Source organism: Panthera tigris, chromosome B4 (assembly GCF_018350195.1).
Source record: "Panthera tigris isolate Pti1 chromosome B4, P.tigris_Pti1_mat1.1, whole genome shotgun sequence".
Taxonomy (NCBI): Eukaryota; Metazoa; Chordata; class Mammalia; order Carnivora; family Felidae; genus Panthera; species Panthera tigris.
The window spans coordinates 1,210,423-1,223,941 of record NC_056666.1 but is presented as its reverse complement, the minus strand read 5'-3'; the positions used below and the strand labels follow the sequence as shown (position 1 = coordinate 1,223,941).

At 47.9% G+C, this 13,519-nt stretch overlaps 1 protein-coding gene across 1 annotated transcript in view; it reads left to right on the top strand.

The window, feature by feature from the left end:
- The window catches only part of ADARB2 (adenosine deaminase RNA specific B2 (inactive)), a 133,757-nt gene that overhangs the window by 56,937 nt on the left and 63,301 nt on the right, over nt 1–13,519 (top strand). The window contains 1 exon segment of the mRNA XM_042990927.1: nt 5,174–5,185. Within this exon segment, the coding sequence (XP_042846861.1) occupies nt 5,174–5,185 (12 nt within the window).

The following is a 13,519-nucleotide window of genomic DNA, read 5'->3' as shown; positions in this document are numbered from 1 at the left end:
AGCACATCATCAATTAGGGTGAATTGTCCTCACATCCCAGGGATGAACCCTGCATGGTCACCATCACTCTTAATGTGCTGTTGAATTGGGTTTGCCAGTATTTATGGAGGATTTTTGCACCTGTGCTCAGGGATATTGGCCTGTCGCTTTCTCCTCTCATGGTGTCTGTGTCTGACTTTGGCGTTAGGGTGACTTGGCCTCATAAAATTAGGTGCAAGTGTTCTCTCCTATTCTGTTGGAAGAGTGTTAAAATAATTGGTATTGATTCTTCTTGGAATGTTTAGTAGAAATTACCACTGAGGCCATCTGGTCCCGAGCTTTTCTTTGTTGAGAGATTTTTAACTTTTTAAAAATTGAAATATAGTCAGGAGATGTTTTTCTTGCTGATTCAATCTCTGTATTTGTTAGAACAACGATATATATTGTTATTTGGTCTTTCCAGGCATTCAATTTCTTCTTCATTCAGTTTTGGTGGGTCATAGGTTTCTGGGAATTTATCCATTTTTTCGGTGTTATCCAATTGTTGGCGTATAATGGCTCATCACACCTCTCATGACCATTTTCATGTTGTAATGTCTCCTCTTTCATTCTAAGTTAATTCATTTGAGGCTTTTCTTTTTTTTTTTTTTCTCAGTTAACCTAGCTGAGGGTTGGTCAGTTTGGTGTATCTTTTTCAAAAACTCAAAACAAATTTCAAAGATTTGTTGACTTTTTTCCATCATTTTCTATTCTCTATTTCTGCTCTCCTCTTTATTATTCCCTTCCTCCTCAGAGCTTTGGGCTTAGTTTGCTCTTCTTTTCCTAGATGGGGTGCACAGTTAGGTTCTGTAGTTGAGATCTTACTTCTTTTTCCATGTTGGCATTTATTGCTATAAACCTCCCTCTTAGTTCAGGTTTTGCTGAATCCCCTAAGTTTTAGTGTGCTGTGCTTTTGTTTTCACTTGACTCAAAATATTTTTTAATTTGCCATTATTATTTTTTTATATTAGAGAACAGAGAGAGAGAGAGAGAGAACAGGGGGAGGAGCAGACGGAGAGAGAATCCCAAGCAGGCACCACGCTCAGTGCAGAGCCGAACACAGGGCACAATCCCACCACTCTAGGGTCATGACCTAAGCTGAAATCAAGAATCAGGTGTTCAATCTACTGAGCCACCCAGGCACCCCTTGAAACACTTTTTAAATTCCATTTCCATTTCCTCTTTGAACCAATAGTTATTCAAGACGATGTTATTCAGTTCCCATTTATTTGTGAATTTTCTCTTTAAAAAAAAATTATAGTTTTATTCCACTGTGGTTGGAAAAGAGGCTTGGAATGATTTCTAGATTCTTAAATTTGTTAAGACTTGCCAAGTGACTTAATCTGTGATTTATCTTAGAGGAGGTTCACTGCGTGCCTGAGAAGGATGTGCATTCTTCTGCTTGGAGATGGAAAGTTCTGTACACGCCTGTTAGAATGCACTTGGCCTATACTTTTGTTCAAATCACCCGTTTCTTTATTGATTTTCTACATGGGTGCTCTGTCCACTGTTGAAAATAATAGTCTCCTATTATTTAACAGTATTATGTGATGATAGAGTAGTAGTTGCAGCATCATGTAATAGTCTCTTCTTATTGAACAGTATTATATAACACAGCAGTAATTGTAGCTTCATGGACAATCCCTCTTATTGAACAGTATTATATGGTAACGTAGTGGTGGTTGCAACATGGCACTGGAGGACTATGTAACAGTCTCCTACTATCCCTGCATTGATGTTGCTCTCCCCCTCAGGTCTGTCAAAATTTGCTTTGTATATTTAAGTCTCTGATGTTGGGTACACAGATGTTTATAACCCTTAAGCCCTTCTGTTGAATTGACTCCCTCCTCGTCGTATAATGTCCCTCTTTGTCTCTTGTCACGGCGTTCATAGTTTACTATTTTGTCTGAAAGCAGTATAGCTCCCTCTCTGTTCCCCGGCGGCCACTTGAACGAAGTATCTTCCACCCCTTCTCTCTCAGCCTGTGTGTCCTTACCTGTAAGGGAGTCTCTTTAGGCAGCACATCACTGCATCTTGTGCGTTTGTTTCAACCACACTGGGCCTTTCGTTTGGGGAGTTTAATCCATTTGACCTTAGGAGTAATTATGGGGAGGAGGGGACTTCCTATTGCCACTTTGTTCCTTGTTTTCTACTGGGCTTATAGTTTTTTATCACTTTGTTGTTCTCTTGCTATCTTCCTTTGTTACTTGCATTTTTGGCAGTGATGTGCATTGATTTTTTTCCTTTTCTCTTGTACCTCTATTATAGTTTTTCTGTGGTTGCTTCAAGGCACGCATAAAATATATTTATAGCTGTAAACAATTGGTAACAATTTTATTTTAGTCACATACAAAATCACTCACCACCATTACAGTGTTGCATATTCTGTCTTTGGTGGGTCTACCCAGTTCACCTTCAGGAGTGAAATATATGCCTCCACATGTTTTCATGTTACTGTTTGGAGTGCATCTGTTTTTGTTTGAAAAACTCTCTTCAGTATTTCTTGCAAGGCAAGAAACAAGGTGATAAACTGCCTCAATTTTTATTTGGGAAAGTCTTTATCTCTTTTTTTTTTTTACATTTATTCATTTTTGAGAGACTGAGACAGAGTGTGAGTGGGGGGGAGGGGGGCGGAGAGAGAGGGAGACACAGAATCCAAAGCAGGCTCCAGGCTCCGAGCTATCAGCACAGAGCCCAACGCGGGGCTCAAACTCACAAATTGTGAGATCATGATCTGAGATGAAGTCAGACGCTCAACTGAGTAAGCCACCCAGGCACCCCTCTTCTTCCTTTTTAAAGGGTAGTTTGCCAGGTTTAGTACTTTGTTGGTCTGTTTCTTTTCAGTACTTTGAATATGTCACCCACTCTCTTCTGGTCTATGAGGTTTCTGCTGAGAAGTTTACCGGTAATATTGCAGGTGTTCCCTTGTATGTGATGAGTCACTTTCCCCTTGCTGCTTTCAAAATTCTTTTTGCCTTTGATTTCTACAATATAATTACAATGTATCTCCATGTAGACCTCTTTATAAAGTTTAACTTATTTGAAATCCTTGGGTTTCTTGAATCCATCTATTTCCTTCCCTAGATTTGGGGTATTTTTTTTGTCATTATTTCTTTAAATATGCTTTCTGCCTCTTTTTTCTTTCTCTGCTCCTTATGGACTCTCAAGAATGCATATTTTGCTCCTTTGAGGGCATCCTATAAATCTCATAGGCTTTTTTCACTCTTTTTTATTCTTTTTTCTCCTCTGGGTAATTTCAAATGCCTTGTCTTTGAATTCACAGGCACTTTCCTCTGCTTGATCAAGTCTGTCATTGAAGCTCTCTGTTACATTTTTTTTTCATTACTATCATTGTATTCTTCAGTTCCAGAAAGTCTTTTTTTTTCATATTTATTCATTTTTGAGAGACAGAGACAGACCATGAGTAGGGGAGGAGCAGAAAGAGAGGGAGACACAGAATCTGAAGCAGGCTCCAGGCTCTGAGCTGTCAGCACAAAGCCCGATACGGGGCTCAAACCCACGAACCATGAGATAATTACCTGAGCCAAAGTCAGATCCTGAACCGACTGAGCCACCCAGGTGCCCCTTGGCTCTATTTTATTATTTCTATCTCTTTGTTAAACCCATCATTTTGTTCATGTATTGTTTTCCTGATTGCATCAAGTTGTCTATCTTGTTCCTTGTAGCTCAGTGAGCTTCTTTTAAACCATTATTTTGAATTCTTCGTCAGGAAATTCATGGATCTCCATTCCTCTACGGTTGATTACTAGAAATGTTTGTGTTCCATGTAGCCTTGATTTGGTGTCTATACACTTGAAGGAACAGTCACTTCTTCCAGAGCTTAAGGGCTCACTTCAGCAGGAAAGGCCTTCACTGGCCAATGAGTGCAAGGGCGCCAGCCAGCTGGCATGCACAGTGGTGCCAGATTTGGCACTGGTTCCATGGAGTGTGACAACATGAAGTCCAGTTCACAGGTGTGCACACAGCAGCACTGAGACCAGGGCATGGAGGCAATGCCTTTCTTGTCCGTGGAGGTTCAGCTGAAAGAATAGGCATTTTCTGGGCCATCTCTATCCTATTTGTTATGTCTAGTATAAAGGGCTGGGATATATGTGTCTCTCTGGTCTCAAGTATCTCTCTGAGCTTGAGGAAATGCACAATGATGGCTAAGCCCTGGCTTTAGTGCTTCAGATGCACTATTTGAAATTATTTAATGATGTTCATCTACTTCATTTCTCCTCTCCAGAACCTATTTTCAGGGTAAAGAAAGAACACTGTGGGGAGCGGGAGGGTGGGCAGCAAAGTCACAAGACAGAGACATTTGGAGTTTGTCCTTTATGGCATTCATAAGTGAACATGACACTGATGTCAATGGGGATATTGCAAAACAGGTGTTAGCATTCTTTATTATTTAGGCAATAATTATAAAACTCTTCTTGAACTTAACAAAAGCTGGGAAAGTAAATAAAGTTGTTCCTTTATGGAACAACTACTTTTTCTACATGCATCTTTTTCTCTTGATGCACTGGGATGGCTTTCCTTGTACATGACTTTTTAAATCCTAATGAACTCAAACAACTATGAATCAACCCCAAACAGAGGACCTCATCTGTTGGCACCCTCTTATTAGCACACTAATGACATTTTAAAGATTCTAATTAAACCCAGATGCAAAATATCTTCCTCAGTACATCAGAAATCACAAGCTTAAGAAAAACAGAAATATTACATTTTTCCAATGCAATTTTAGTTTATTTTCTACATATTTTTTATTTTAATTTGAAGGTGATTGTTAAAGTAGTAACCACTGTTAATAAGTATAAACAGATTTGTGGCTATGTAACAATTTAGGTAATTGTGAGTAGCTACAAATTTACTTAACCAATAGGTAGGTGCATAGGTATCTGTGCACATAACCGTCAGCTCTCAATTATTAAGGTAACAAACATGTGGTCTCTCATCGTAGGCTTTTCTGAAATCCTTAGTAAAAAGGTTGTGGAAGGGTATGGTGTGGCCAAGAGCCCAGATACTGGAGCCAGAATTCAAACACGTGCATGAGATTCTAATCCTAACACTGACTGGCTGAGTCAGCTTGACACGCTCAGTCTTGGCTGCCCATCCACAAAGCATTCGTCCCACCGCGCCTGGTCCCCAGGAACTGCCCCAGGTGAGCCGTGGTGCTGGCACCATTCTCCTCCCGCCTGTCAGGAGGGGAGCCTTCACCTGCCCCCCGACCACTGAGCCCCCGTGGCCCTCCAGCTGCTCTCCACTGAAGGTGCACAGGAGCCAGAGAGCAAATTCACAAAAGAAACAGCAGAATGCAGGGAGTGTAATCAGTCAGCCATAGGGAAAAAAGAAGGCTGGTCCCTGAGGTTATTACACTTTTGTCATCAACATAGCATGAGCCATCTATATAAATGTCCCCCACCTTTTACTTTATGTAGATCCTTTATTTTAAAAACACTATTTTATTCATTTTCCCTAGACTGTTTCTTCACTATAACTAATCATGTAGAATTTAACAATGCCCACAATACACGACTAAAAGTGCCTCTGTGTCTGTAAAATTGTATTTATGGAAGTGGCCAGCCCCCAGCCCTGTCTATTCATATCTGTCCCATCATACATAAGAGGGATCTTCTTATCCACTGGCAAAGAATTTTTTTTGTTCAGCAAATAAGCTGCAGCTACAGCCTGTCCCCTTGGGACAGGGGACCTTACTGTTGTGCCCCTGGATTTGTTTGGTTGATCCCGACACAGGCAGAGGGAAGGATACAGGTTGTGGTCTTCCTTGAGGGGACGGATTTGGTGGGGGGCACTGAGTGGCGATGAGCAGGGTGAGGCCTACATAGACCAAAGGAGTGGGGGCCGGGCAGGCACAGAGCCAGCGGGTGAGAGGGAGCAGGCTGCTGTCTGGGGACCCAGACCGGAGACTACAAGATGATAAGTCAGACTGATGTTCCAAGGCACATGCCCAGGTCTTTGCTCTTGCGGGGGAAGGCGGTTGGTTCCCAACCCCAGGAAGTGTGGGGGCGTGGCTGGCTGGCCAGTCACAGTTCCCCGGTCTGCACCAACCCTGCCATCCGCCCCCACTGCTGACCCACAGGCCCTCTCCACGTTTACACAGCGCTGGCAGGTGAGGGGCCCTGCAGGAGTGGACGCAGCATGGGAAGTGAGGGTTAGAGCCACACGGCAGGTGGGGTCAGTGCATGGGAATCACAAAGAAGAAACATCACAGGTGAAGGGGGTCCCGCCAAAGACAGGCCGGGTGGTCACGTGTTACCTTGCGGTGCTGAGGATTAGGAATTTGATCAGAAAATGCCGATGTGGGGGCACCTGGGTGGCTCAGTCGGTTGAGCTTCAGACTTTGGCTCAGCTCATGATCTCACGGTCTGTGAGCTCGAGCCCTGTGTCAGGCTCTGTGCTGACAGCTCAGAGCCTGGAGCCTGCTTCAGATTCTGTGTCTCCCTCTCTCTCTGACCCTCCCCTGCTCACGCTCTCTGTCTCAAAAATAAATAAAAACATTTTTAAAAAAATTTTTTAAGACATTTGGAGAAGTCTTGGGGCGCCTGGGTGGCTCAGCTGGTTAAGCGTCAGACTTCAGCTCAGGTCATGATCTCGCGGTTTGTGAGTTGAAGCCCCGCATCGGGCTCTGTGCTGACAGCTCAGAGCCTGGAGCCTGCTTCAGATTCTGTGTCTCCTTCTCTCTCTGACCCTCCCCTGCTCACGCTCTGTCTCTGTCTCAAAAATAAATAAAAACATTAAAAAAAATTTTTTTAAGACATTTGGAGAAGTCTTGGGGCGCCTGGGTGGCTCAGCTGGTTAAGCATCAGACTTCAGCTCAGGTCATGATCTCGCGGTTTGTGAGTTGAAGCCCCGCATCGGGCTCTGTGCTGACAGCTCAGAGCCTGGAGCCTGCTTCAGATTCTGTGTCTCCCTCTCTCTCTGACCCTCCCCTGCTCACACTCTGTCTCTGTCTCAAAAATAAATAAAAACATTTAAGAAAAAATTTTTAAAGACATTTGGAGAAGTCTTGGGGGGCCTGGGTGGCTCAGCTGGTTAAGCGTCGGACTTCAGCTCAGGTCATGATCTCGCGGTTTGTGAGTTGAAGCCCCACATCGGGCTCTGTGCTGACAGCTCAGAGCCTGGAGCCTGCTTCAGATTCTGTGTTTCCCTCTCTCTCTGACCCTCCCCCATTCATGCTCTGTCTCTCTCGGTCTCAAAAATAAATAAACATTAAAAAAAACTTTTTTTAAAAAGAAAATGTGGTGTGGGCTCTGCTGCCTGAAATTCTGACTCAGGGGATCCAGGAAGGGGCCTGTGGACCCACAGATGTCCCCAGGTGCTCTCCTGACCCCTGGGAAGTCCTCCTTCCCCAACTACCAGGGGTCCTCTGTTCCCTAAACTCCTACAGTTAAGATAGTCATAAAACCCAAATTTGTGTGAGAGGCAGAATTTCACAGTCCTGCCTCCACCTCTATGCCTGTTTAGGTTCATTAGGCTCATGTGCTCGTGTGGTCTGAGTCTAAGTCACACCTTCCTGCTCTGTCCACCTCTCTTGAAGCAGAACAGCGACGGGGCATGGCGGGGGGTCTGTGGCGGGGGCTCTGACCACACCTGTGTGCACTCAGGACCCCATGTGCCTCTGGCCAGGAGGCTGAGTTCACCCAGCCTTAGCTTGCCCATCTGTAAAGTGGGGTAATAATAGTATCCTAGGACAATAACGTAGACCAAGGGAAACACGACTCACCGCGCACTTAGCACCTGACATGCAGCAAACCCTTGAGGAATGTCGGCTACCATCTATCCCACGATGTTCTTCCTGTGTTTCCTGTTTTGTATTACGGGCTTTTGTATATAGAGGACCTTGTCTTCTTCATCTCTATATTTCATTAGTGTCCTGCTCAATAAATTTTGATTTGTTCTTTTCCCCAGGGGACAGGTATAGAGATGAGATAACAGTGGAAATGCCTGAGACACTGTCTCCACTGTGGTTTCTCCGGGGCCATTGCGGACACAGCTGAGCTCTCCCCAGTGGCGGCTCTGACAATCCTGTTCCACTCTAGCTTGCTTTGGGGGGTGCTTCAGAAGCCGGGTGTGCTCTACGAGGCCCCCCCAAGGGAAATGCACACTGTAATTGGGGTGCACCGTGTGCATGTGTCAGTGTGGTGATCGCCACGATGAATAGGACAGAACTCTCGTCCTCAGGCATCCAGGCCAATCAGGGCGACATTCATGCTGACAGTCACAAAATCATGTGGCCCGAGGACAGAATCAGAGAGGACGGAACCCGAAGCCAGAGAACGGTGGGCAAACAAGCAGCCCACGACGCAGGACAACGTAACTCCAGACAATATTTAATGCCCAAATGCGCTGTTGGCATAACACCGTCCTCCAGACGAAAACAGAGTAACAGACTGGAAGCTGATAAAAGATCAAGCGAATAGTTTAAGTCACCCAAAGCTGACCCATGTGTTCACTGAATAGGGACTATATCAAACAGTTGACATGTGCGTGATTTCTCCCTAAGACCGGCTTTGGATCCAAGAAGAGGCAGTGTCTGTGCGTGGGGTGTGGAGTACAGTCCGAGATGCAGCTTTCAGGCCGCCCCACTATTCAGCTGGTAACCAGGCTCCCTTAGGACGCATGGCGCCGGAAGAGCAGCCGCCAGGTTGGGCAATGGCGCGGTCAGGGTTAACCCGGGCCCAGGGAGGAGTCAACTCCGGGAGGCGTTTCGGGAAGTTCTGTCTCAACACACATGCTCAGCATCGTATGCACCTGCCTAACGGTGCCAGAACGTGTCCCTCAAACGGCCGAGTCCTGAGAAAACTGTAATCTCACTGACCAACCAAATAAGCGAGGAGTATTTCTAGGAAACTTTGCGTTTGCATGAGTCCGGGCAACAATGACGACAAGAGCAGAGTGAGACACTGCATGTACACTACCGGGCACAGGACCCAGCATCTCACACCCACTCTCGCACTGCACCTGGTAAGAATCGTGTGATGTAGGCACTAGCCCCATCTCAGAGAAGGGGAGATCAAGGCCTACGTAATGTTCAGAGTCAGGCCACTGTTAAGTAGCAACAGCAGGATTTGAATCTGGGTCAGAAGGACATCAGAGAGTCCATGTTTAAGTCCTGGGCCAAATAACCCCTCATGATCTGTATACACATGGTCCGTAACACCCTACCTCTATCTGCGTTCATCACTATGGCATCAAAACCACTCTGAAACCCACAGGCATTCATTCTGCTCATGCACCTGCCGTTTGGGCAGGGCTTAGGGGAGATGGTGCCCCTGTGCTCAAGCTGGGCAGTTTGGCTGGGCGCTAAGGACCCCTCCCCAGAGGGCGTGGCCAGGAGCTGCAGGTTGGTGCTGGCTGTGGTCGGAGAGCTCGGCCTGGCCCATGGCCAGGACGGAGGCTCCTCCGCACAGGGTCCCTCCTGGCTGGGTTCCAAGAGGGAGCACCCCAGGAACAAAAGTCACATGCCACGATCCCCTCCTCGCTCTATCTGCTGGGACAATCTCCAAGGAGAGGACATAGGACCAACCACTGCATAGCGGCCACACGGAGGTCCACGGAAAGAGGAGCTGGCAGGATGGGCAACGTTGGCACAGCTGGCTTTAGAAAATACAATCTGCCAAGATACAGTACCTCCTAGCCCTGGGATCCACGCCACATGGTGCTGAGGTACCCAAGCAGGGAGCACAAAGAAAGGGCTTGTGGGAGCCTCGTGCCGGCGCCTGTCAATCGCGGTGCAGTCAGCGGTTCCCCAGATACAGGGCTGTGCTGCCATTCCCTGGCCCCAGGATGACCACCATCTAGCATCCCTGCGGCCTGTGTTCGGAGGCCTAACCCCGAAGCAATGCCCTCCCAGCCTTCCTTTCTACCTCCCATTACACCCGGCCCCTGGTCACCTGAGCAACACTGCTTCCCGAGATACTAAAGGTCTTCCCCACCAGAAGAAAGCGCATCATCCAGAAACGTCTCTGTGATGCTATAGGCCAGGTCTGCATGCCGAGAGTCAGAATCAGGACCATCAGGGGTAATTCCTGATGCCTCTTTTACAGACGCAGAAGCCGTGCCTCAGAGAGGCTACCTGCACCATTCCTCTGATTCCAATTTTAACGCTTTTTCCACTATGTGGGTGACAATAAGGATTTCGTTCATCTTTCATGACTTCCTTCAAATTTGGTATTAGCCCCTAGATAATTTGAGATATAGAATAATTAAGTAGTCAGTTAATTTGAATTACGTAGTCAGACTTTGAAATTAATGAGGCTTGATCGCCATCGTCAGCAAACAGGAATCATTCTGAGACCGAAAGACACTTCTTCCAGGGACACACGAGGAGCCGTGGAAGTTCATCTCCCAGTTAGTGGGATTTCTCTAGGCCACGACGGGCTGTCCACTGGCTGTCCACCTTCTGGAGGAACCCTTCTGCTGCCCAGTCCTAGAAGGGGGCATGGGCAGCCACGGCCCCTCCTGGCAGGCTCCCCCCCACCCCCAGGGCACTCCCCATATTCACCGAGGGAGCCCACAACTAGCACCATAGAGGGGATAACAGGGATGGGGTCGCCTGTGCTCCCAGATCCTGCCTGGCCCCGCCTATATGCAAATCTAACCTTTGCGATATTTCAGGATTATAAACCCAAAGACAGGATTTCAACAGGAAAATATTTACTGAAGGCTTTTTCTTTCATAATCTATCGATTTTAATATCCTTACCACTTTGGCTAAATGTCAATTTTACCCTGAGGACCTACGATTGCAAATTTGAACACACTTTATTTATTTACGGCATTCAAAATATTAGTGTTGGAAATGAGTAAAGTTTGAGTCTTTCAGTGTTCCTATTTAAAGTTTATTTTTCCTATTTGAATAATGCTGGTAATTTGCCACGGTAATTGGGGCCAACAGGCACCGGGCACAACCCCAGGCAGAAGCTAGCGTGCCATTTCGTGCAGTGATACACAGCTCGTTAAGTGTGGGGCCAGCTTCCCCACTTAACCTTTGGGACACAAGCACCTGATTATCACTATCATTTAACCAGAAGCCAAATCCTCTCTCCTCTGATCATTTCTGTTCCAAACGTCCAGCCTGTGCCAATCTGTGCGTGAACACCAGCAACGCTGCACATCTCAGATGTAGGCTCATCGGGGCTGCCGCTCGGAGACATTCCCCCCACCCCCCGCCAGCCCCACTGCCCGCATGTGCTCCTGCCATAAGAGAATGGGGGTGGGGGCATTGCTTTGTAACGTTCCCAGGAGGAGAGGCTTTTGGTGGCATCTCCTTCCCCAGCGGGTGTATGCAGGGAGGCCTCGTGAAGGACACATTAACCCCCTCCCACTGCCAAGGGACCCCTCTGCAGGCTTTTTCTAAACTGCTAAATCACCAATAATGAGTATAGCTGGATGTCTCTTTTTCATATTTAACAAAGAATTTATGTGGCAAATGACTTCAGTTTATTTTCCCAGGTGTTAGGTCTTTAAAGCCTCTCTGTGCACGCTTTTCTATTGCAAAGCTGGCCCTTCCCAGGTGCCCAGGGCCAGCCTCTCCTGGTACCACCCCAGAGCACACCAGAACCTCACCTGGCCACTGCAGGGGATGGGTGTCCGGAAGGCCACCATCCCACCCCAAGTTGTCTGAAGGGTGTGCTCCCACCAAAGGACTGAGCTAGACAGACCATGGAGGGGTCTCTGCAGAACCCCCTTCCCCTCCCTCCCACCAAGGACTGGGCTAGACAGACCATGGAGGAGTCTCTGCAGGACCCCCTTCCCCTCCCTCCCAGCCAAGGACTGGGCTAGACAGACCATGGAAGGGTCTCCGCAGGACCCCCTCATCTCCCTCCTATCCCTTACTCCTGGATGGCCGCAGGCTTGGGCACCTGCGCCTGGCTTCAGCTCCTGTGAGTGCAGGCTATCTCAGGGGCAGAACTTGCACCCGGGGCTGGAGGAAGCAAGAGCAGTGACAGGCTACAGCGGCATGAGCCCAAGGGCCATGGGTTCGGTGATGGGGTGGGTGAGGCAACAGGCTCACCTGCTCCAGAGCCCCCCGACCCCTCGACACCTGCCCCCGTGCAAGGCCTCCTGGCTTCCCCACTTGTCACAAAAAATGTCCCAAAGGGGGCCCAGCTGTCCCCAAATTCTGCCAGCCTCTACCCCTTGGAACAGAGGGGCCGCTGTCCCCACCCTGAGCAAGCGCTCTGAGGGGGCCCGAGAGTGCCGGGACCCCCACCCCCCTCAGCGCCCCTTGAGGCCCCCTCAGGGTGGAGGGTTACCCTAAGATCCAGCTGACTACCATCAGCGAGGGTCTTGGCACCACCTGAGCGAATCACCACGTGCTCACGGTCGTCTCAGAGCACGTCCAGCATGCGCTTGGATTTAGGTTGTCTTCTGAGGTTTGAGAAACCGGCCCCAGAAGAGCAGCCGACACTACATGCTGAGACCCAACAGCATGACCCAGAAGGCAGACACACACCACCTGTCGCGCCCAGCTGTGCACATGTCCGGTCTCAAGCGCCCATCTCTGCAGCCGTAAGATGGGACCTCTGCTGTTCGCACGCTGCGTCCCCACTGGGTGTGCCCCACTGAGCCCCAGGAAGCAGTCGGGGAACATTCACTGAGTTCTCACAGGAGCTCCTGGGCCTGGAACCTGGGTGTGATCTCTCATCACTACCACGCCCAGGTCCTTCACCCCACCCGTCCGAGCAGCTCATCCCCTCCCTGCAAACGCACCATCCCACCTCTGAACTTCTCCAGCCATGACTTCCCCAGGCTGTCCTGCTCATGACCCCGGAAACTTAAACTTAAACTTAAACTTAAATGACCCTGCAGGCCCAGCCCATCTGCATCCTCAGAAAGCCGTCCCCGAGGGGTCTGCCCCCCAGCCGCTGACCACAGATGACCTCTCTCTCCTGCAGGTGTTCCACTCTCCCCAGTGAGCTGTCTACACTACACTTGATTCACACAGTGGTTCACCACCTCCCTGCCAATGATCTGTCTACACTGCACTTGATTCACATGGTGGTTCACCACACCTCCCCACCAATGATCTGTCTATACAGAACTTGATTCACATGGTGGTTCACTCTCCCCCAGTGAGCTGTCCACACTACTTGGTTCACATGGTGGCTCACTCTCCCCCAGTGAATTATCCACACTGGCACTTGGTTCACATGGTGGCTCACTCTCCCCCAGTCAGTCACATGGAGGACATGAATCATAACCAGTCTATACTGTAACTACCTCACATGATCATTAACAAAAACAGAGATACGATAGCTCCTTAACCATGAGGCAATTTGTTGAAGATTAATTGTAATAGCACACTCACCACTTTTATAAAGTGTTTGACAACTAATGACCTCAAAATAATACCAGCTATAATTGCTATTACCTGTAAAATCAGTAAAAACATAGACGCCTCGTGCACAGGGATAGAGCATGTTGTATATACATGACGTGCATAAGAGAAAGAAAAACTACTTTTCCAGGAT